General features: G+C 35.3%; 2 protein-coding genes across 2 annotated transcripts; both read left to right on the plus strand.

The window, feature by feature from the left end:
* The first annotated feature begins 694 nt into the window (after nt 1-694).
* On the plus strand, nt 695-1,618 carry LOC149230365 (uncharacterized). Its single transcript, XM_089376048.1, has one exon. It carries the CDS (start codon nt 731-733, stop codon nt 1,412-1,414), a length of 684 nt encoding a protein of 227 aa, XP_089232174.1. The 5' UTR covers nt 695-730; the 3' UTR covers nt 1,415-1,618.
* A 4,635-nt stretch (nt 1,619-6,253) lies between these two features.
* LOC149230366 (uncharacterized) lies at nt 6,254-7,300 on the plus strand. The gene has a single exon (XM_089381293.1). It carries the CDS (start codon nt 6,254-6,256, stop codon nt 7,298-7,300), a length of 1,047 nt encoding a protein of 348 aa, XP_089237419.1.
* The last annotated feature ends 18,985 nt before the right edge of the window (nt 7,301-26,285 follow it).

A 26,285-nucleotide genomic window follows, 5' to 3' on the forward strand; every position in this document is an offset into this window, starting at 1 on the left:
TCAAATTCAAATTCAAATAAACAAAACAACAAGTTTTATTTTAATTCTCAAATTAACTTCTATAATAATAAGCAACTACAAACTAGTACAACCATATTAAAAATATTATTGTGCAATCACATTAAAAATATTAATGTGCTTGATATAGGCAAAGACTTTATAAATATAGACAAAAAAATTATTGTAATAATTTCAAATCCCTAGGAAATTAGTGGGCTAGGGCATATGTTGAACCTATTCCCTTGAGAATCAATTTAAGCAATCAATTAATAAAAAAAATCGAGAGATATTCATCCACCTTAAATTGAAATAAAAATCTTTCACCAGTTAAATTATAAAAACAAAAAATTATACAAAAAATTAAATTGATTTTAAAAAAATGTGTACGGATAAGGGCCCACATTACATAGGTGTACTGTTTTTTGCACGGGTAAGTCCCACACGCCGAAAGAGAATAAGACATACAGAAAAACATTCTAGGAGCCTGTAGCCACATATAACCTCTACCACTAAAATATCATACCGACCAGTGCCACGTACCTGTCAGCGCTTAAACCTGATGTGTAGACTCTACCAAACCATAAATGATTTTTCACCGCCCAATCAAAAAATGATCTAATCCCTTCGGTTTGATTTATTTGCCCATTGAATTTCCGACACGCAGACCGCACCAGTGCTTCAAAATTTTAAAGGGAGATGCTATCCGAGTATATATATATATATATATTTCATGATTATTTGCTCATCTCTCTGCTCTGTATGCAAATCAGGAAAATATATGCTATTGGGCAGCTGGTTTGTCACCCCTATAGCGGCCCCGGGATTCGAACGCATAACCATCATAACCAGGAATGCCCATGTTCAGATTGGAGATAAACAAATAAAAGGGAGCCCTTCGTTGCCCCTACTCTACCGTTTCTCCTTATTTGTGATGAAGATCCGGGTGGGGCGAAGGCTTCTTAAGATCAGAATCGTCATCTCCACATGCCTGAGGGTTCGTAAGTTGATCCGCTGCCTGGTCCGTACAATTTCGTTTCTCTGTCCCCGGGATCGAATCCCAGGAACCGCTTCCTTTCTCTGCCTCCGACAGCCACCGGTGCCCGGAAGCCCCCTCGGAGCTCGAACCCGCGACCTGGCGAATTTCAATCGTCGGCGACGCAGAAAGCTGGTTTCGGAGGGTTGCGTGGCCGTTTACGTGGGAGAAGAGCGGCAGCGGTTTGTGATTCCGATAGCTTATCTGAGCCATCCATTCATTGCCACACTTCTGGCTGAAGCGGAAAGTTACGGCCAAGCAGGGCCGCTCACGTTCCCTTGCGACGTGGATGATTTCGAGCAGCTGAAATGGCTCATCGACAAAGAAAAAACGCCGTTCCAGCAAAAGGTTCCCAACATTTGTAAGCGATTAGGGCAGTAATGGTTGATAGTAGTATAATACAGCGATATGTCGTTTAACAGTAAGCTTTGATAGTGAAAATGACCTGCTATGATTTTTCTGACTTCTCACTTCCCAAGAGTTTTTGCTCTTGCAAATCATAAACTTTGTATTTTTTTGATTCGATCTTAATCAAATGATTTAAATAAGATGATATGCTTTCTTTAAGAAGGGAAAATATATTAATACGTATTCTTGATATGTATATATGATTTTGTTCTCTCTGGAAAGAGACTTCTAAGTATGATTTTTCTGAATTTCATCATTTTTTATCCCTGAATGTACCCTTCGGGCCGGGATTTAAGAAGTGAACAAATATCAACCGGCATTCCAGAAATGAACCACCTTAACAATGGTAGTCTCAACCAGTTAAACTATCCCTCTTACCTAATAGGCTTTTTTGTAAAGACTTTGATGGTTCAATAACTAAAAATTTAATTTCTACCTATTGAGGAGTCATCATGATCTGTGTATAATACCTCTCTGTTTATAAGTCATTTTCCGTTTATTCATGAGTCATGATCTGTGTATAATACCTCTGGTTTATATTTATGAGTCACATTTTCTGCGCATTCATGACTCAGAGTCTGTGTGTAATACCTCTGTTTCTGAATTGGGATCACTGCTCGCCCTACCATTGCATACCATTTCCAATATACACTCTATCATTGCATATCATTTCCCGTATAGACTCTGTGGTCTAACTGGTGAATGGCTTAGCTCCCTGTCACTTGACTACATTCTTAACCGTTCAACCTGGCCTTTTTTCTTGCTAAGAGTTGTGTTGCCCTTTTAACTCGCTCTGAAAGAGAGATGCAGTTACAGTTACAGCTGCATAAACAAAATATTACTGGGTTTACCGGGATTTACCGTTACAATTCTGGGAACAAAATATTATCATTATAGATTTCCATTTTAAGTATTTATCTAACATAAAACAAGGAGGATCAAATTTCTTAAAGTGTAAATTTTTGTACAGTGCTAAATATAATGTGTAATTTTTGGTTGTTTAAATTGTATTTTTGAATGCTATAGAGTATATATATGACCAAATAAATATTTTAACCACAAAACTTAGTTTTTCATGATATATACATAATTGTTTTAAAATGATATATAATATATACATAAGTGACATTAAAATATTTTACATAACACATTTTATGAGCTTAAATAAGTTAATTAAATAAGTTAATTTAGATCTTAAATAGTTTATTTAAATCTCCTATTGAAATATTTTTGAAAAATATACTCACACATTTTATTTTGACCTCGGTTTCCATTTTTTATTTATTATAACCTAAATTATTTTTCTATTTAAAACACATGTCAACTCAGCAGACTGACAGATAAACTTGCACATCTCTTCATACTGAACTCTAGAATGAGCCTTTCCGCTCAACATACAAATATGTTCCCAATTTTAATCTCTTCATACTGAACTCTAAAATGAGCCTTTCCGCAACATACAAATTTGTTCCCAATTTTAATAATATTTCTGAATTTAAATAATTTACTGTTTTCCATGAACCCAACGATCTTATATTGCACCTCCTTTAACATGGACATTCATATAATTCTGAATTTAAACTAAAACCATCATCATCATCTTTACCTAACATACTTTATTATCAAATAACCTCAGAATTAAGGATTTTTGAAAGAATCACTTACTAAGCTCCAATATAATTGCGGCATTCAGAATGAAATACACTCATCTCATCTCACAAAATCTTGATGTTATGGTAAAACCATATCTTGGTCGTTGTCACTGAGAAAGAAAATAGAATTTTGACAGTCCCTAAACTTGCTGCGATAGACTTAGAACATATGACATGTAAACTTGCTGCAACAGACGCAGAACATATGACAAGTAATGTAAGAAAAGCCTCCGTATTGGCCGAGTTCTGTTCTTTATAAATGTTAGATCCTAGAAATTGGCAACAACATAAGATAACACAATGATTAAGTGAAAATTCGATCGTAGAAAGTGAGATTTTCTCTTTCAACATTGCTCAAGAATTTGACAATATTGCAACTTGTTTTATCTCAGAACACCAGCGAGCATTATGTGCTGTTTCGGGTTTTTCTGAATTCTTTTTATTTCCTTATATAAAAACTTTTGATCTGTTTGGGAATTTCCAAGAGCTCATTACAGACATGGTGTTTTAATGGAATTTCCAAGAGCTCATTACAGACATGGTGTTTTAATGGATTGAAAATTTAGTAAGGGTTAAAAATTAGTATACATTTATTTTAAGCACCTATCTAAAATAAATAAATAAATCAAATTTTTTTAGGTGTAAATATTTTTTTTAAGATGTAAAATTTGATAATAAAAAAGATTGCATCTCTTTTATTTCTGGATAGATCCCAGTAATAGTAGTTCAACATCCCAATAATAATAGTTTTTTTTATATATATACAATGTGTAAATTGTATTGTTTACTTTCACATTTTTTTTTGGTTCAAAATCACTTTATCTTTCCTTTTTTAAAGTTGATATGAAATTATACTAGGTTACTTAGATATCTAAATATTTTATTTATGCCTAAGAAAGAGTGAAATAATTTTACCATATTGGGTTGCAATATCAAGACAAATTGAGTAATCATAGTGAGGTTGAGATTATTATGTTCTATAACGCTTTTAATTAAACTAAATAAACAGGTATATTCATTTTTGTTTTTTTTATTATAGTCCATATTTCTTTTCCATTTAGAGAATATATTATTTTTATTGTAAGAGGGACACATGTCAACTGCACTTTGAGCATTGAATGTGACTCTTGGCTCAATTAATTGAACTTATTGTTTTTGACCTATGTTGTCTACACATTGGATCGCTGGGATCTGGCGCCCATGGACGAACAGGGGATTTTTGAACTGGTTTTCTGCGCGGTGGAACTTGGCGGCCATGGATGAGGCTCGGGAGCTGGATGCTGCGGGTCAGAAGCCTCTGGGGTGTGTAGTTTCTTTTTTCTGCTTTCATTTCGCTGTGAATGGATTCCGGTCGGTGTGAAGCGCGGGAGAGGCTTCACGAAAGTGAGTCGGTGGATATAGAACCTGCGTTTGAAGACCTTCTCGCCTGTTGGGGACATGACGTGTCTGAGGAAAACCTGCTCTATTACTTTCCGAATAATGCAGTGAAGTCAGGTATTCTTGACAAGGCGGTGGAAGGAGGAGTTTTGGAAAAAAATGCCCAGGAAAGGATACCTGTAAAAAATCTGAGGTTGAAAGGAATGCTTCCTAGTCTGACAAGGTCCATATCCAAAGAAGTGGTTGGAGGGGAGACGAACGGATCTGGAGAAGAGGGTCAAAAACGAAGCCAGGTCTCAGTTTCAGCTGTTGGGGTAAATAGGATGGTCGTGGAGTCAAATGAAGGCAATATTTTTCATGCTGGAAGGCGATCTGAGCTGTTAGAGGCAGTAGAGGGAGAAGCCAAGACGGAGGTAGTGGGTGGGAAGAGGAAGAAGTCCAAACTCTTTAGAAAAAAGGAGGAGAGGCCTAGCTGCGTTTTTGGAGTGGATATCCATATAGACCAGGCGTTGGAAGCATCAGAAACCTTCTTAGTTGGCAGAGTCCGTGGAAGAAAGTTCTCAGCTACCTTCATCAAGGATTGGGCTCAGTCAGAATGGAAAGATGCTCCGGGTCAGCCAGAAGAGATCAAGATTCTTGATAGAGGATGGTTTTGCATTCGGTTTGGGCAAAAGGAGCATGTCGAATGGGTGTTGGAAAAGCACTGGAGTTTAGGGAAGAGGCCCATCTTATTCAGGAAATGGACGCCCCTTTTCAATGCCCAGAAAGAAAAAACGGCGGAGTCTCCAGTCTGGGTCAAATTACCGGGTCTCCCTATTCAATTCTGGACCGACTCAGCCTTCTCTTCAATTGGAAACACGCTAGGCAAATTTCTCGACACGGACATAACTTATTTACGCACTCATGACTGGAGCGCTGCCCGCCTGCTGGTAAGTTTAAATCCTAGAGAAGGTTTGGCGGATGCTATGCTCCTGAAGTATCGTGGTCTAGAGTTTATTCAGACCCTGGACTATGAAAACCTCCCTTTCAGATGTCATCGTTGTCATATTTATGGACATCTGGCCAGGGAGTGTCCTCTTGGACATCGCCGTCGCCGAAGGCAAAGGAAAAATGGGAAAAATCTGGAGGAGAAGGAAAATCAGAAGGTATTCACTCAGAAAGAAGGGGTTCAGATCAATGAGACCGATCAGGCAAACTCTCTGGAGCTGGGTCCGGAGCAAACGGAGGAAGCTGGAAATGAACAGCCTGGGGTTGCAGCGAGTGAATCTATATCAAATCCGCTATCTTCCTTTGGTATCTCAGCAGTCTCTGTAATGGATGGAACGAATCAGGCTTGTCCACCTCTTACCCCCTTCTCCTCCTTTTGCTTTTCTAATGCTCTTCCTTTTTCGTGCTGTGATGAGGCGGGTCCTGTCAGGCAGCTACCGAATGATCAGCTAGATCAGAAGAAGGGTCTAGGCCCATTAGACAGTGTTATAATGTCCATCCCATCTTCTCCTATTCTGTCCTCTGGTCCCATGGTTTCTGCCTCTTCTCTTCCTCCTGGTGTTGGGGGCCCTGAACCCCACTACAATCTTCGACCTTTAGCCATCAGGAAAGGGAAAGGCCCGGTTATAGGAGGTCTGGAGCTGGATGTGGGGTCAGTAGGTCCGAGAAAGCTAAGAGGAAGGAAAACAAATCTGTCGAAGGCACAGTTGAAGGCTGTCATTGATATTGCTGGCGGGAAACAGATGTCTCTGCCAGGGGTGCTTAGAGCAAAGCAGTCACCCCCTGAGAGTTCTAGATGATCATTTTATCCTACAACTGCAGGGGTCTAGCTAGTCTTCCCAAAAAACTAGCTCTGAAGGAACTGGTCAGGTCCAACAAACCTGATATTATTCTTCTTCAAGAAACTCTGGGGAAGGGGGAAGAAATTTCAAGTTGTCTTTTCAAGCTTCTTCCGGGTTGGAGCTTCCATGCAATCGATGCGAATGGACATTCGGGAGGGGTGGTTCTGGGTTTTAACATGAAGGTGTTAAGAGAGATCTCCTCTTGGGGATCAGAAAACGTTTTGGCTGTGGAACTTTATTCAAACGAACTATGTATCCCCTTACTTTTTCTCAATGTCTATGGTCCTGTCTTGGACCGGGAGAGGTTCTGGAACTCCTTCTTCGCAAAGTCTTTCCTGGAGCACCCAAACCTTATTGTCGGCGGAGACCTTAATTTTTCTTTGGGGTTGACTGAATCTTGGGGGGTCAGAGCCAGAGTAGATCCCCTTTCTGAGTTCTTCCAAAATAAACTGGCCTCTTCTCCCCTGATGGATGTATCCCCAATAAAGTTGCGCCCTTCGTGGAGGAATCGAAGATTAGGAGATGATTGGATCGGGAAGAAACTTGATCGATTCCTGATCTGTGATTCGCTGGCAGAAAATTTACAGGCATTTAGACATTGGGTTGGGGATGGTGGTCTTTCGGATCATTTCCCTGTCTTCCTGGAAGTGAAGGGAGACCTCACTAAACCGGGTACTCCCTTTAAATTTAATTCTTCTTGGCTTTCGGATGCTTCCTATACTAGCCTCTTCCATAACACTTGGAAGAAAGATGCTCTTAATGAAGGTGAGAGTCGAAGTCAGGTTTTTATGGACAATTTAATAAGGATGAAGGCGGCCTCAAAACAGTGGGCCCTCCAAAAGAAGTTGAAGGAAGAAGAAACCATGAAACTTGTTAACTCTGAACTTGCCCTCCTTGAAGACCCAGACGGAAATGGCTATGGTACAGTAGAGTCTCGGGCTAGAATTCAAGAGTTGGAGATGGAAAGAAGGAGAATTCTTCAGCTCAGAGAGCAAAGCTAGCATTTAAAAAGTAGAGCGATCTGGCTGCAGGCAGGGGACGAAAATACCAAGTTTTTTCAGAATTATGCCAAAGGGAGAAAAAACTCCAATACAATCTGGGAAATGAAGAAAGACAACGGTGAAATGGCTCGTTCATTTGAAGATTTGGCCTCAATGGGGGTCAATTATTTCAAGAATCTTTTCAAAGCTCCAGATGAAGCTTCTATTGCAGAAGTTATTAGAGTTGCCTAGATCTTTCCAAGATTCGTAGAGGAGGATGTTTCCAAGGAGGATGTGGAAAGCGTCCTCAAATCTATGCAAAGGGACAAAAGCCCCGGCCCGGATGGCTGGACTGCCGAATTCTTCCAGCATTTCTTTGAATTCATTGGAGATGAGTTAGTGGTTGTTGTGGAAGATTCCAGACGTTCAGGTTCTATCTATCATCCTTTCAATGCCACTTTTCTAGCACTCATACCAAAATCAGATCTTCCAGTTTCTTTCGGCGAGTTCAGGCCCATTTCTCTGTGTACTTGTGTTTACAAAATTATTGCTAAAATTATTGCCGTCAGGCTAAAACCCTTCCTCTCTAGAAACATTTCCCCTGAGCAATTTGGCTTTCTAGACGGCAGACAAATTCATGAAGCTGTTGGAGTAGCTCAAGAAATGCTTCACAGTCTAAAAATTGGGAAAAAAAAAGGAGTCGTTGTGAAAATTGATTTGTCAAAGGCTTATGACAGAATCAGCTGGTTGTACCTTAGGCTTTTGTTAACTCATCTGGGGTTCAGTTATGATTTTGTAAGATGGATTATGAGCTGTGTTTCTTCTTCATCCATAGCTGTCCTGATCAACGGTGCAACCTCCAGTTTTTTTAGTCCTGAGCGTGGCCTTCGTCAAGGCTGCCCGCTCTCTCCCCTTTTGTTTTTGCTGGTAGCAGATGGTATCAGTCTCTTGATCCATGAAGCAAAAAGACAGGGGACTCTCAAAGGAATTGAAGTAGCACAAAATTTCTGGGTCACTCATCTCCTCTTCGTGGATGACATAATCCTCTTCAGCAATGGTAGTCTCGAGGACTGTAGGACGCTCAAGAGGATCTTGGACCTTTTCCTGAAGGCTACTGGTCTTTGCATAAATGAGAGAAAATCTACACTAACATGCACAGGTCTGTCTAGAGAGCTGATGTACAGAGTGGAATCGGTCCTGAACTTTGAAGTTAAAACTCTGGAGGATTCTTTTAAATATCTGGGGTTCTTTCTGAAGCCCGCCAATTACAGGATAAAAGATTGGAATTGGATCCTTGCAAAACTGGAATCCAAACTGAAACATTGGAGTTATAAGTGGCTTTCCAGGGCTGGCAGGCTCGTTTTAATTAAATCTGTTCTGATGGCAATCCCAGTCTACTGGGCTAGTCTGACATGGGTCCCCAAAGGAATTTTATTCTCAATTGATAAATTATGCAGCAGATTTCTGTGGGCGGGGTCCAAGTCTGAGAAAGTTACCCCGTGGATTGCGTGGGACAAAATCGCTCGTCCAAAAGAGTGGGGAGGTTGGGGTATTAAAAACCTTGCTTGTTTCTCCCAATCTCTAGCAGCTAAGCTAGCCTGGAGGCTCATTTCCACTGAGAACCTATGGACCTCTGTGTCTAAAAGGAAATATATTGATCCTCTATCAACGCTTGATTGGATCAAATTGCCGCAAAAGTCCTCCAAAAACTCCTCGGTGGTCTGGAAAGCAGTGGTTGCGTCTGTCAAAGTCATAGAGAAGGGATTGGCTTGGAGTGTGGGAGATGGAACTCAGATCAGGTTGGGTAGAGACCCCTGGATAGGATGTTCAGAGAGATTCTCTCTATCTCAGGGGTTGGTTTCAGCATTAAAAGACAGGGGTCTTTACACATTAAATCAGGTGGCTGATCCTCGGGCTTCCACCATCTGGAGTCAAGGGTGGATGCAGGGAAGAGATTTAAATTTAAATGATGAATGGCTGGAGGAATGGGACCTGTATAAAAGGGATCTTCTCAATTCCTCAGTCAGGCTCTCTGATTCTCCGGATGAGCTTAAATGGGTCTTTGCCCAGAATGGTTTTTATTCTCCAAAGTCGGGGTACAAATGGATGATGTCTCAAAATGGATGGGAGAATCCGGCTTGGTGGGCTAAATCACTATGGAAGTTAAAAGGGCCAGCTAAATCAAGACTTTTCTTCTGGTGTGTCCTGCTTCAGAAAGTTCCTACCTGGGATTTTCTTCAAAGAAGAGGAAGGATTGGCCCTGGCAGGTGCCCCCTTTGTAAAGACAGCGTCGAAACAGTTCAACATCTGTTTCTTTTTTGCCCCTTTAACTCCAGCCTATGGGCTGAAATGTTAAGATTGATAAATGTTCCATTTAGGTGGGAAGGGCAGGGGCTCTTAGATGCCTGGCAGAGGTGGTGGACCGAAACTTCAAATGACAGAGAAAGAACCATCCCGTTACTCATTTCCTGGGGGACATGGCTAGCTAGGAATCAAGTTATCTTTAAGGATTCTGTCTTCCCTATAGGAAAACTTGCCGCAGAAGGAGCTGCTATTTATGAAAGTATTCTTGTTCGTCAAGCTCCTTCTACCTCTAGAGCTGTTTATCAAGAATCTATCAGATATTCTATGCCGTGGGCTTACTTTGACGGGGCTTCGGACATCAATGGTCGATGCGGGGCAGGCTTGATTATTCACTTATCAAAGGAAAAGGTTGTTAAAGCTTCAATTGGTCTGGGACAGGGCTCCAATAATTTTGCAGAATTGAAGGCCTTACATCTCCTTCTTGGCTGGCTTATTCTTCGAAATGTGAGAGAAGTTCAGATTTTCGGGGATTCAATGAATGTTGTGAATTGGTTTAATGGGGCTCAATGCTGCAGCAATCTCATTCTGATTCCCCTGCTTAAAGAAGTTTCTCGCCTCAGGTGTCAGTTCATGGAGATCTCTCTCAGTCATATCTTCCGGGAAAGGAATTTCGATGCGGACCGCCTCTCCAAAGCAGGTGTTGAACTTGATATGGGGTCGTGGTCTGTTTCAAAGGATGAAAATGGGGTGGTTCGATCTGTCGATCCGCCCATCTTCGTTTAATCTTTGTTTCATCAGCAACCGTTTTGTTTTTGTACATAATTTGTCTTAGTCCATTTTGTTTTTCGTGTTCATTCCTTTCTATAGAACTACTTCCGGTTTTCCTGGGCTGTTTTCCTTAATCGTGGAGGCTTGGGAAGCTTTTTCTTTTCTTTCCAGTCGATCGAGAATCCTTCAAGTGATCACTGTGGATTCTTGAGGTCTTTGTGTTAATTTTGATCTCTCTGCGCCTTTTTCCCTGCGTGATTTTGTTCCCGGGAAGTGCGTGTGATCTGGCGGAGCCGTCATTCATGGTTGGCTTGCTGAGCATTATTACACAGCGTTCAGGTTTGGATAGTTGGTTGAGATTTGTCCCCTTTTATGGTGGATCTGAGTCTCTTCGTAATGCCTGCATATACTCTGTAACCCTATTTTTAATAGAAGGTTTGAATTTTTCTGTGGAAAAAAAAATTGAACTTATTGTTTTTTATGTTGAATATCTTCAAATTTTAAAATTATATTAAAAATAAAAATTCAATTAGAAAATATGTTTATTTTAGCCATTCAGATTTAAAATATGGACTCTAGGTGTATTTAGTTGAGCAAAATGAGATTCATCTTTCTACACTAGTATTAAGATATTGAACAACTTTTATTCATGTTTTAAATGTTTATAATTAGTATAGATTCATCTCAACTTTAGATTTATCAAACACATAGAGTAATCATATTAGTTAAAATACAAACCTCTTTTAAAGCACTTAACTTGAAGAAAGATTTATATTTCAAGAGATTTGATCCCTCTAGACCCTTCTTAGATATGGGGTTAAAATGTATCTACACTGGGTTAGTATATATAGATGTAACATATATCAACTTCATGCTAAGCATGGAAGGAATTACACTATCTACTTCATTTTGAGTAACCTACCAATAAGATGTACTAGCAATACAATTCTTTGTGGCATTGTAATATTTCATTCTCTAAATTATACTTTTGAATATATAAATAGATTCAATGGATTGAAAATTCCATTGAGCAATTGGATTGGGTAGACTACAAGACTAAACTTGCAATTTCATACTAGATTTTGAATAAAATATGCTTGAAAAATGTATTAAAAATGAATCAAAACTTAAAATATGAGACTTGTGAAATGTTTTAACCATAAAAAGAAAAAAATTCTCAACTATATATATATATATATATATAACTAACTTTAAAATATTTTATTTAACATGAAAATTGAATTTTTTTATTTATGGTTCATATTATTTTAAAAAAATTATTAATAATAATTTTAAATGTCATATATTAACTTGATATTATGAATTAGAAAAAAAAAAATATGAGTTAAAATAGATATTCAAATAATGTATTCAGGACTTATATTGAAATATTTTTAAAAGTAAAAGAATTATACGTCTCTTTCACCATTCTAACTTCGGTTTTTTTTAATTAATTTTTCTATTTATATTTTATTTTATGTTTTGGTCTTTTCTTTTTTTTTTTGTATATTTCCAACTGGGTTTTACTAGAAATCTGGTAGAGATTTGTAGGTTTGAGTTGTGTAGTCTATATAATCCATTGATGAATTCAAAAATATAATTTTAAATTAGATTGCACCATGGAATAGTTAGATTGCACCAATATAAAATTATACTACTTCATATGAACATCTAAATATTTTATTTATTTGCGAGTGTATATGTATATATATACACACACATGGTAAATGTCAACTCTATTAATTATAAAAAGGAATTGACAGAATCAGATCATGGCTACATGTTAAATAGGGATAGCAGATCTTCCAACGGCTAGGTTTCACTGCTATATTAGACTAGACTGGACAAACGGTTATAATGAACCCATAAAACTACTAATTTTGACCATTGAAATTATTTAATAATAATGATATAATTAGATAAATAGTTATCTTGAGATGGATATCATTATATTTTATAATGTTCTAGATTTTAATAAAATTTAGAATGCTGAGATATTATTTTAATATTTTTTGGTTTGAATTGAATGTTATTTTAAGTAAGATGTTATTCCAATATAGAGTTAAAAATAATCGAGGTTGAATCATAATAATTAAAATGTCCAATCTATATATATTTAGATATGAAGATAAAAATGTAAACTAATACTTAACCCATCTTATTAACCCTTCTCGATGGGTCTTTCATAACTTCGTCCACCCTGCAAGCCAAAGGCACTTGGGATGGCGTGAACTCAAGAAATTTAGATATGTCCAAATAAACTTGTAACACATGTTCCCTTCCCTTGGTTTCATGTCAACGCATCGAATATTTTTTTTAACAATAAATGGTTAACATTTTTATTTTCCTATTTAAAACAATAAATGGTAAAGCTTATTTGTCCCCTTCTTTCTATTTTAAATCAAGACATCGAACCAATCGTATAACTACGGGCTTCTTAGTTGACTTAATTTCATTTTTGGTATTATCAAAATTGTGTTTTATTATTATTATTGTGAATTTAAAAATAAGAAAGTAAAGTTTTGGAAGATAGGTAGAAGTGGTGGTATTCAAAAGGAAATGTTCGATGTTTCTTTTTAACCTATACTACAAGTTTATAGATATAATTTTGTCTTGTATTTTGAACATGGAATGTATAAGTTTGATTACGCCATTATGTAAATTGATGTTTAAGTTAATTATTAATATGGTAAAATAAATAAATAAATAAATAAATATATATATATATATATATTTTTTTTTTAATTATGAAAATTTCATTTTCATTTATTGTGATTAGTTAGGTTTTTTTCATATCTTTATTGTGTTGAATCATTTTTTTTCTGAAAGGTATATAAATTTTTTCAAAGATTTTTATGAAAGTTAATTTTTAATCTTGGTTAAAAATTTTCAAAGGTTTTACCAAAATTGATTTTTAATGTTTGTTAATATAGACAAGTTTATTGAGATAAAATTTTCAACATGTCGCTTTTATATTTTTTAGGTAGATTTTGCAATTCTAGTTGTCTTTATTGAGACTTTTGGAAGCTTTTTTGCTGGGTTTTTTCTCTCTATTTTCTTTAAAATCCGGCAAGGAATTTATTGAAATCACAAGTTTGATGGGTAACCCTGCATTATCAAAGTGCCCTAGGGATTTTCAGGGTGTTGAATCCATATATACAGTCAAAAAACTAATTTAAATAACACAAATCAAGATTTCATCTCAAAAATTTCCATCGGATTCCGTCGTGTGAAAGTCCAAAAAGTCACACTAAGACAACTCTCGTACAATTTATGGCACTAGTTTTTAAATTCATGTTATAGGGTTAGGGTTTTATTTTATTTTTGTATTTTATGTTTATGATGTAGATTGAAGAATGCAAAATAGAATGCGATCCTAATACGATGAACATAACAAATAAATATTAGATGTGATGTTGTGCACATCAAATGAGATAATAGTCAACTATATTTAATATAAACATGATTAAAAATATTGTAAATTCACAAGATAATTCAATGTCCAATTTAATTTTATTGTTGTAACTCTTAAGTGAACTAAAACAAATAAAGATCAATGAGCATTGCAATAAATAGGAGAATAGTTGTGTAGCTTGAGTGAAGCTAAAGGTTAACAAAATGTGTTTCCTCTTTGGAATTCAAAGACTCCAAACTAGAGAGTGGCAGAAAATGTGCATCTTGAATGATTAATATTGTCTCGTTGTTATGAGGCTTCAGGTGTATGCATCCCCCTTGACTAGGATCCCCGTATGGGGTTGTCTTTGGATGTCTTTGTCCTTCTTAAGACATAGGTCCCTCCTAGTATTAGCTTCTAGGATGTTGGTACTAGCTACACACAATATAAATAAAAAATAAATAAATAAAAGAGAGAGTAAATATTCCACAATATTAACACATATAGTCACAAAGAAGATAGCCTACAATCATCTGCAAAGTAATAAAATATAATCCTATAATTTTTTATGAAATTTTAATCTCTTGTAACAAGATAGCTTAAAAATAAAGGATCGGAACCCTTTATTATCTTAGCAATCTTTATTGATGAAAAAAATTAGAAGACTCTTACCCTTGTAACTTCCTCCTATTACTCCTAACTTCTATTGACTCTTTGCTTCCTATCACTATTTGAATTCGAAAAATAAACTCAACCATGGTTGACAACAACTATCAAATATGCTAAAGGTGTATAAAATTTTTGAGTATAGTTACATAGGTAAATGTGAATAACAATAAAAATTTAAAAGAAAAGAAAGAAAACTCTTTTTTAATTGTATTTTCGACTTATCTCCTTACAGGTTTACTTAAATGCTATTTGTACGCACTTGTTGGACATGGAATCAAATTCCACATCCAAAGAGTATCTACTATGTACAGTTTTGAGTAGACCCCTATTCTTGTCACTTTCCACTATAACATTTGCCTCTGCAACTAATCAAATCCTTGCTCTAGTTAAGTGTTTAGATGATGTTGCTTCCCTTGAGCCCTTAGAATTCTCTCATTATCAACACTATAGCTCTGCAACTTTATCTTCATGATCCTGAATAGTTTATATATGCTTTAATGGCTCAAGATTTTCTTCATGGTTATTGGATTTGGTGTCCTCATTTCCTACACTAATATGTAGGCCTTCATCTTGTTTTTCATGACTATAGGGATCTTTTCCATCCTTTGTGATATTTTTTTTTTTTTTTTTTTTTTTTTTTTTTTTTTTTTTTTTTTTCTGGTTTAACCCACGGAGGATTTGAACCTTGAATCTCATGTTGTACATAGTACATCATATCACAATGATCACCAATTGAATTTCCTCCATGGGCTTTTATTTCTTTAATGTTACTCTTCAATGACACTCCTAAATTATACTTGCTAGAGAATTGACTCTCCAACAAGTGTGCATATAAGAAAAGGTGTTAGCTCCAAGTTTGTAACATTGTTTTTTAATTTTAGAAATTATGTACTTGATCATTTTTTCGTATTAAGTCTACATGTTTCTTCTTCTTAATTTTTGAATAATTCTACAAAATTTTTCCAAGATCTAGCAATCAAAATTACCCCCCTGTGAATCGGCCTTCCAATGACTAAACCTATACCCACTTTGGACTTATTAGCTAGAAGTTATGGCTCTATACAATCTTTGCTCCTCATGGACATTTTGTTGAACACATATCCTAGAAACTATATTTTCAAGATTTTCATAGTGCTTACTCTAAGAGGAAGGCATTTCCTCTTTTATATATCTAGAAGCTCCCAATATACTTTAACAACCTTCCAATTTGGTAATTATAGCACTCAATTCAACATTTGCAAACTTCAAATAATATTTTCTCCAATTATTCTCATGGAGAAATTTCATCAAATACTCATTGAATAATTGTAATTTCTTCATATATGGTTGGCTTCTATTCCATACATCTCCAATGCTATACACCAATAGCTCTAGTACCAATTTGGATCTTATGCAATAATCTAATTAAGCTAACATCTACTTTTTTACATGGAACTGACAGGAAAAGATACTCAATAGCAAAATATCTAAGGACCACAGCAAATTAATTTAACACTCGTTAGTATGATTAGCCATATTAACATATACAATATATTTTTTTCTTAGGAATTTGATAATAAAAATTGATACATGGAAATTATAGTAATGTACATAGCCAAAATTCCCCAAAAATGTATTATGGCCTCTTCTCAAGTATCCATCAAGACATTTACAACAAATTGACATGGCTAGAAATTAAATTACATAATAGAGATAGATTTATGTCATCTCCATTACAATATATGGCAATAACAACCTCAAATCTACATACTACCCAAATAGCCAAGAATGTCCTCTTGAGCCAAAGCTAACTTCAAAACTTTTATCTTTAGGAATATAAATGCATAATTATCATATGCATTGACAACAACATTACACTTAACTGCATCAATAATGACACCATGAGTGGGAGTAGGGGGTTGAGATGACACCATAAGTAGGATTAGGTGGCTAAGATAAGACCATAAGTAAAAGCTTAGCCAACATCATGAGTGGAAGGTTGATCCAACACCATGCACCTAAGAACACCATGAGTAGGAGGCTAAGCTAGCAACACATATGGAATAACACCACAAGAAAGATGTTGAGTCAACAACAAGCTTAGAAAAACACCACAACGAGAAGGTTGATTAGAAAGCACACATATAAGTCCACCATGAGCAGGAGTTTGGGCCAACAAACACTTGGAGGCTAAGTAGTAACAACACTAATAGAAAGTAGCTACAAATAACACTATAAATTGTTTGTAAATATTACTTAAGGTTTTGGATTTGTAATTTGGTGGAATCATGGAGGTGGAAACCATTTCTCTAGCAAGACAAGCACGTAGAGGGTCTTCAACAATTCAACTATTATGGTACAAAAAAACCTTGAATGAATGGACAAACAAACTAAATGAACGAATGGACAAACATAGGCCTAAATTCTTTAATCAACCTACAACATGCACAATTATGTTAATTATATTGGAGACGCATAAAATAAAACTATTAAAAAATATTCAAGCACAATTACTAAATAATGACTGTATATTATAAAATAAATAACTTCTTTCCTTAATTCTATTCAAATTGTAATTAATCAACAATTCATTCATGACAAATATTATTTTATTACACAAACCACAACTTTATTTCCCTCATGCCTCTTAAAAGCACAATCAGGTAGCTTGTTCATGCTTCCATGATATGCATTATTTATAAACCATGTAGAATTTCTTGGAGTGTGTGCTTTTCCACACACACACACACACACACACACATATATATATATATATATATTACTTCATATTATTTTCTTTCAATTGGTCATAACTTACACAAATTCCATGTCTTTGAATACATGGTAGATGCTAGGGAAACCATATCTAAGCTAAATATGTGTATGTTGATCCAACCTACTCTAATAATTCAACTTCATTATTGTATGTAATTTTTACACCATCCACAAAAAAACCCCCAACCCATGTAAACTAGATAAAGCAATTCAAAATATTCTCCCATTGATACAAAAATCAACATGCAACTCAAGAAGTGGCCTGAATTCCTAGGTTTTTCACATAATGCATGTATCTTATTGGTACTTCCTTGTCTCCATTAGTGCCATTTTCATAGTGGCATGACCCTCCTTCAGTAAGAAACAAATCCACAAGTTTTTAAAATTTTCTCCTGACACTACCACCTCTAATGGATATCAACCTCTTACTTTATGTTTCCCCTTCCTCCCATCTGTTAGAACTACCATCACTATATGATACATATCTATTTGGTTGTCCCGCCCCATGCATGAAAATAAATAATCAACAATTCAATATTGTATATTTAAAATGTACAACACATGTTAAGTATATTGAGCATGTATAATGAATACCAAAAAAGAATGATCAGTTGTTTGAAAGATGTGCAAGGCAATGAGCTACTTGACAAAATTATCAAAATTTGAAAATAATAATTTGATTTCAAAATGCAATATTGTATCTCCATGGAATGGACAATGACAAGGATATTTTTCTCCCCATGAAAATTATATATGGACTAGAATTTTTGAGATTTCATGGCAACCATCCTATAAATTCATCAGAGAAAAACATGACTCAATTATTTATGTCTAATGATAATGAGATACTTGGATCTCTTAGCTAAAAAATGATTCAAGCAAAAACATATTGTAAGAAGTGGACATAATTGTAGTAATAGTCATCTCTATTTATGAAGGGAATCAAACAACAATGTGAACATTTTTCATGATTTTTCACAAGGGATTTTGACTAAATAGATATAAATATCAAGAACCTAAACGATTTAGTTTAAGTTCACCTAGAAAAGAAAGGTGCTCTTATACCCTTGGTGGAAGGGTCATTTCACATAAAGATATATGCTTCTATGTTGATCATAATTATTCAACAATTTTTTTTTTTGGTGTAGTAGAAAGACACTCCCACATCAATGTCAAATTTTCAATTCATTTGAGAGATGAAAATCACAACACTTATTATGTTTACAATGAACTTACTTTCCATTTCCCTTATTGAAGGTAATGGTAGCATAGTAAAGGATATTTATGGTCATCAAATGATTTCATTAAGTGGATTTCCTTCACTAGTTAAGTTATGTCATTGCAAAATGGTGAGACTTCTTTCTAACAAAAGGAACATGAACGTAAAACGTGTTGAGAATAATTGAAAATTATTTTACTATATTTTTAAATGCATAAACAAATTTGAAGAAATAATTAAAAAATAACAATAAACTAAAAATAAAATTAAATATTTAAACCATCATATACCAATATTACCTCTATCAACTAAGCATATTAAATGTAGATTAATGATTTTTTAAGTCTCTTCATGTCTTAATGAATAATAGTAAGTTACTGGGTGAAACTTGATGTTCATTTTCTCACTCATAGAGGATATCTACTACATTTTTGGATAGTCTTTTTCTACAACAGAGTCATGAATTTCATTGAATAATAACTATAAAATCTTTTTTGGATGAAAATCTCTAGGAAATATAAATGAACTTCAAACTCAGGCGATTTTGAAAAAGGCCCTTGTAGGGGTTTGAATCACGCTTCAGCCTGTGCCCATCGATTTAGCTTCCATGGTGCCCCCATGAGGGGGTGGAAACATCTCCTTCATAAATGTGGTTGTCAATCATTCTAATAATTATCTAGTATGTTGACCCAACAATACAATCAACAAACATCCCATCAATGCAACCCTAGACAAGTAATCATGGCCGCAGGTACCAGAAAGCAACAAACCTCAACTTTGTCTCCAGAACCCATAAGAAAAACAACACAGTTGGTTGACCTTGAGAATCTTACCAACATTTCATTATGGTCTTGTTCTATCCTCTTTTCTCTTAGGAATTATCTTTGTATAAGATTGTCAAGGTGATGAGAGGATGAATGTAGACACCTATGTCCTAGATAATTTAATCTTCCTATGTCCTAGATAATTTAATCTTTGGCATAAACTCTCATGTCATATAACAATACATCTCATCCTTTCCTAATAGATCTTCTCGAAATGTGACAATTCTAGAAGATTGAGAGCTCCATCGCTTTCTGCTAATGTCTCTAGGGTGACAGAGGCATGTCCATTACTCATTGTTGGCTGACAACAAATAATGTGTCACCTTATGCTAGGCATGTATGAGAAATGGGGCACCTAAAATGGCTTTTTCAACGTCACAAGTGAGTGGTGTAACCTACTAACACAAATAGATTCATCAACCAAACTCAAGCGTGACAAATAAGGTTATATAATAGCATTAATATACTAAAATTATGGAACCCATCAATTATAAACAAGAATATGAAATCCATCATTTCAAAAATCATTTTTAAAATATTATGTTATAACAAGTTGACAAATCATTAATTTTATTAGTATCAATGTAATTAATGAAAAAATCATTCTTTAAATACTTCCATTACCATGAAGTTATTAAGTCATTCACTTTGTAAGCATCAACTTCATTAATGAAAATATAATGTCTTTTGAAAATCCTACTTCTCTAATATATTTCCACAATAAAAAATTCCTCAATATATTTCTAGAATCGAAAACTCCTCACTTACCCTTAATCAAATATATAATATGTGATACACCTTATACACAATATTAAGATAAAATACCAAAAAAATAAATAAATAAGTTATCAAATTTAATTAACAATCAACCTATAATCATAATTATAACAACTTTAACCTTAAACCTTTAACTAATATTAAAATCATTCTTAACCATTGACCAAAACAATGCACTATACTCCTTAACAATAGAAGCCAACCTTGGGAAAGGGTAAACGAACAGTAACTCAAGTCCCATGGTCCCAACAACAACGAGATTGCTTCAAATCACATGGTCCCAAAATGTTGTTTGGAATGGGAATGTATAATCACCATCCAAAAGTCAAAAGTCCATTAAAGTGAAGTGGAAATTTAATTATTGAATTGGACTACAAGAAAGGCACTAACATTCCGTGAATCTACTAACTACAAAATTGATTAACTTTCCAAGAGTTGGATGACTATCTTATCTTACCTAGGTGCATGATCATTGATCTTTTTTAAATGTGAAAATACATGATTATCTTTGTATTGGGCATCCAATCCATTCCCAGTGTTCTCAATCCTTGCAAAGACCAACTATTTTGGAATGCTATAGGGAGATTGAGAATGATTTGATTAAGATACTTTAGTTGTGGAAAATGGATTTAAGTGATATTAAGATACTAGAGTTATTTTTGAGGATATGTATGTATCTTTTTATGTTGCACTGAGAGAGACAACTAAGAGGTGTAGATGGGTCGTTGGCTTTGTCTTCAACTATTTGTGGGTCTTTATGTTATCTCGATTGGTGAAGTAGTTAGATGTCAAAGTAATGAGTAGTTAGATGTCAAAGTAATGATAATTGTAAGGAGATCGTAAGTTATTGGAGAATTATGTTAGTGATGGTTAGTGGTGAGATGTGAGAGTAATGATAATTATAAAGTGTATGGTTTTTTTTAATTAATAAAAAGCAAAATGTATATTTTGGAGAAATGTATTTAGTATTTTTGTTTTTGGTATGTAGGGTAAATCGATTCATCATAATTTTGATAATTTAATAATGGGTATTACATAAAGTCCATTATTTTCGTATAAACAAATAGATTATGAACTTGATTTTGTGATATATGGTTTATAATTAATAATATTCAAGTATTCAAATTAATTTATCAAACATGATAACATCGGGTTTGTAATTCGCAATGCGCAATTACTCAAATTAATTCATAAAACTTATTACATAATAACATTTAGTTTATAATTCATTACATGTAATTACTCAAATTAATTTATTAAAAGATATTTATATTTTTTTTAAATTAATCAAAGATATAAAGTTTAAACTTTGAAGGATAAATATGAAAATAAAATAGAATTTTTAGATACATAATATAATCTTTTTAAATTTTGTACTTTTGGTTTTCGGATAGTGCAATTAATAAATGAAATGTTTTTTAAGAATATTTTTTTCTCGTTAATTTTAATCAAAATATGACAAAGTCTTTTAAAAATTTGAGTTTAAATTGTTTATTATGTAGAATTAGAGTGCTCTGGAATTTTTCAGGGTGTTGAATCTATTTATTCATTCAAAAATATATTTTAAACAACAAAAAAACACAAATTTGCTTGAAATTGTATTGTCGTATTCTGGTGAAAAAAAGTCATTTAATCTATAAGTTAGTCTACACCTTTTGACTTCTACTTTTAAACTACTTTAGCTTAAAATGCTAAATAAATAGTTTTAATCTAAAACTTTAGTGGAAAATGTGAAAATCTTTCTTGATTGAAATTAAATACAAAATGTATACATATAGTGAAATTAATCTTTAAATTCTTAAATTCAAGTTGTGAATCTTTGTATGCCCATTACTATTCTACAGTGCAAGTATATATCCACATTGTTTAAAATGTTATTCCCTGTTGACTATTTAATGATCTTACTTATTACCCATCAACTACCAAGTGGGTCTAATTAATTATTATGTCCAGAGTACATTCATTATCCCTTTGTGTAGCACCCTAAATACTCCATATTATCCTTCTTGGGCACATTACATTCCACTACTCTTCACTTGTTTCATCCCAAAACAATGAGAAGAATTCATATAATATGGCTTGCTAACTAATTTAGCCAATTAACATCGTGCATAAGCATTCATCCATCATAGTGAAAATGTGGATATGGGGTCCGACTATGGTCTTTACTCCTTGCTTTCGATTCTAGTTAATTATTGAGTTCCATGTCTTTATTGTTCTACTTTGATACCCTACTGCATTTATTTTAGTTGTATATATGTCTCCTTATAGGGTGTCTTTTTGGTTCCATGTTGATACATAGTAAGTTTGTTAACACTCGCACCCTTGCCATGGTGATTATTGTTTTTTCGAGCAGTGTGGCTGACAATATAAAACAACCTTACTTATTAGTTCTTCTTTCCTTCCTTCTTCAACATGTGTTTACTTTGAGTCAATTTATCTCCTTAGCTTTCCCTTCCTTATAACTCCCTTCCTAGAGTTTTTCTTCATGTATTTATATAAGCTCTTCTTTTGATTCACTCTCAAACTTTTCATTTAATGTGTCATATGGTAATGCAATTAGATACCTTGTAAGGACTTCTTTAAGTGCCCATGTGCGCTATTCTTTCTTCGTAAGAGAAATATCCTCCAATGTAATTCTCTTTTTCTTATATCAAAGATTCAAAAACTTATTTTGCACATTAATATTAATTGTAACAAATAAGTCCATCCAAAGATGTTATAAAACAATATCTACATCATACATATCTATAGCATGAAAAGTTGCAACACATATTTATCCATAGTAATCTTCAAATCTTTAGTAATTTGAAAATTCTTACCATCAACTTGTGTGCTTGGAATATGTTATTTTGGGATGTATAATCGTTAGCTAGGTTATCATTGTTGAAATTCTCCTTCATACTAGGGTTTATAGAAACAAAGATTTTTTGTTCTTAAATATATCCATGAGCCTATAATAGGAAGTTTTTCCTGTAAATAAATTCTCGCATATATCATTATACTTCTTTATAGCATGATAGCATCTCTCTAAACATATGTGTGCATATTCTATATATAGAAGTTCCAATAGTGACATAATCTAATTTGACTTCCCTCATAGGACAACACCATCCTTTAGTTTTATGTATAGAGCTAGCTTCCATAATGTTGGATTTTTCTTTCCTTTTGAAGCTTTATGAATTCTTCTATAGTAGGAAATCATTCTTGGAGGAAAAAAATGCAACACAATCTAGGGTTTTTATGAACCTTGCACCTTCAAAATGATAAGAAACCAAGAATTGCAATCCTCTTTGAGGGGGAAACCTTCTTTTATAATGAATACAATGTACAAGACAATATTTGATGATCCTAAGACTAGGTTTCCTTAGTATATATATAGGAGACAAAGGGTACAATTATAATAAAATGGGACCATGAGACATTCTAGCCTACATAACAAAATAACAATAGAAACATAATCACTCAATATCCAGGGCTTAATAATGGGTTTTAGGGTTAACATGTGGCTTATATAGGGCTTAACAAACCCCTCCCATTCAAATAAATGTTATCCTCAACAATCAACTATCAACGGGTGTTTTTGCATGAAAAACTCATCGACCCTGTTAGCCTTGTTGGAATTTGGCCCAAAAAATGGATCCAAAACACTCCTGAAGTCTTCAAGAGTTGATTAAGATCCTCCCAAGATCAAAACAATCATATGCCAAAAGCCCTCAGAAGGGCAGAAATACGCTATCGGGAGGCTAAAATACTCCAAAACAGTGAAAAAACAGAATATTGCAGGCGCGAACAGAGCAACGCACAGCTGCCATTAGATCTAGCTGATCAACGGCCCAGATCTAATGGGCTAAATCGCAATCGGCCAAGCTGAAGGGACAGTTAATCGGCGAGTCACATCGGCAGTCGCGGCGGTGGAGAGCATAATCTATAAAGCCCCGACGTTGAGCGATCAACGATTGCGATCGGATCGCATCGCTACATCGCAGCGGAACATTACCAAGGGTCGGGGGGCCCACATCGCATCGCAAGTTCGCAATCAGCAGGAACATACGTCGTGTTATATGAAGACCGTTGGCTGGAGCGATATGCGATTGCGATCAGATCACAAGATCGCATCGGAATATTATGAAGGAGCAGGGCCTCTATACAGGTGGTAACGCCAATTGCGATGAGTCCCGGACCTGAAAGGGTTCGGGAATGAAATCCATAAGATTTGAAGTCCGGAGGGAGGCCAATTTTCATGTATTTCCCGTGTTTTTAAGTATTTCAAAATACAAGGGGAACAAAGGGACCAGGCTGGCTGCGATAGACGACAACGACCCAGGGGGCAGAACTGATGAGAGAATAGGCCATGTTTAAGGAATTTTGAGGTCCGAAAAGAACAGAGAAGGGCAGGATTTACACAAGTGCAGCGTTTTATGTATGAAATAGAAAACAGTCATGGTTATCATTTGAAAGGGACTGTTGCAGGGATTTCATAGGCCCGATAGCCACTCCATTTGAAAGATCAGGTGGCCAGCCATCCTTAGAAGCATTGTGCAGAAATGTTTACATGCCAGAAGAGGGATTCAGCCGGGATACAGCGGCTGGCGGACAGATCCCAGAAAGGGAAAGAGAGGGGCCACAGCACGCTACAACCCAAATCAAACGAGATCATGGAGCATCAACAGTCTGGCCAGCGCAACAGCCATCTTAACAAACATTATGGGGCATCTCTGGCACGAGAGAGCTCCCAGGCATCACAACAAGCTACCCAAAATATCTGAATATGGTTAATCTTTTGTCAGAAGATGAAACCTACGAATCATGCTGCCTATTGAGGGAATCAAACGGTTAAACAAGACAGAGGGATAGATTAAGACACCTGAAGCCTCAAAAGGCTCAAGACCATTGTAAATGAGCTATAAATAGCTGAAAACAAGATGAAAGAAGGGTTCAACTTTTGGAGATTATTGCTCCTCTGTTCATTCAAGCTTCTCATATTCATTCCAGCAATATAAGCTTCTTTTGCCATTATATGTTCAATGTCCATTCTCTTTGTTGTTCTATGCTTGCATTTGAACATTTTGTTCATGTTTTTTGTGTGTCTGAGGCCAGATAACTGTCATCTTATCTCTGCTTCGATACATTAGAGTTGCAAGCTTCTTTGCTGCCTATAGCTAGCCATTTATATGTGTTATTACATATGCATCTGCCAGTACAATCAGTAAGCTCATTTGCTGCCTGTAGCTAGCCATTCACATATGTTCATGTATGTAATCTGCTGGTATAGTTAGTATTCTCCATCTATCCATTAAATCTACAAACTATTGAGCATTAGTGGTCTAAAGCCTTGTGTTGTTGGGGGTGTTTATGCATGTCTTGAGTGAGAATAGAAACAGTTATCTGACTTGATCCAAACCATCATCCATTCTAGTAGTTCAGAGAACAATACTGAAGATTATATGTTACCAGACATCTCCGAGCTGCAACCTAGGAGAGTTTCTTGGAGTGCTAACATAATTGACACCACTGCCGGGGAGAGGAAACTGAAGCTCAACTTCCCTGGGAAACGACATAGATCCAGCTTTGATGATAGACAAAGTCTGGGCACATTTTCAATTGTAATAATTTATCTGGCGACTCTATTGGAGGCCGAGCATCTTGGCAACTCCACTTCATAATTCTGGCTCAGTTTGTGAGGCATACTCAGAGAAATCCTCAGAAATCACAAGTTGACCCAGTACTTGACCCTGAAAATACCATCAAAGAGAAGAAAGTATTGCATAAAGGAGCATCAGGTTCAGGTAAACCTAAACAATATTCTATATCTCTTCAAGAAGATCCTGCAATAGAACAAATACATGTTGAGAGTACAGATTCTAATACTAGCAGTGAAGAAAAACTCTCAAAAATTCATAAAGCTCCTTATTCCTTAGTTTCTCCTTTTGTTGTCAGCCTAAAGGGAACCTCACCTCCTATCCATCATACTCCTTTGGTCTCATTAGTCACTCCTCAGCCTTCTGTCATTCAGACTTCTAGTACTCTTTTAGTCACCACAACTATGGCAGGTCCACAAGCACCCACCAAAATGGAAAGAATCATAGCTGCTAGGTATGGACCTCTAATACTACCCACTCCTTTGAATGCTATGCCCACTGGAGAATATCAGAAGTATATGCCTAAGTTCATTGGGACTGAAGGTGTTACTGCTGAAGAACACCTTGAGTCATTTTATAGCTGTGCTGATAATCAGGACGTTAGTGAAGATGATGTGTGGATGAGAGTCTTTTTCCAAAGCCTAGATGGGGAGGC

The sequence above is a fragment of the Pinus tabuliformis genome, chromosome J, assembly GCF_031772625.1.
Source record: "Pinus tabuliformis cultivar Carrire ecotype Pingquan chromosome J, CPIR1, whole genome shotgun sequence".
Classification (NCBI taxonomy): domain Eukaryota; kingdom Viridiplantae; phylum Streptophyta; class Pinopsida; order Pinales; family Pinaceae; genus Pinus; species Pinus tabuliformis.

Excerpts from the sequence above, each read along its gene's own strand:
- LOC149230365 (XM_089376048.1), top strand. The coding sequence starts at position 731 with ATGATTATTTGCTCATCTCTCTGCTCTGTATGCAAATCAGGAAAATAT.
- LOC149230366 (XM_089381293.1), top strand. The coding sequence starts at position 6,254 with ATGATCATTTTATCCTACAACTGCAGGGGTCTAGCTAGTCTTCCCAAA.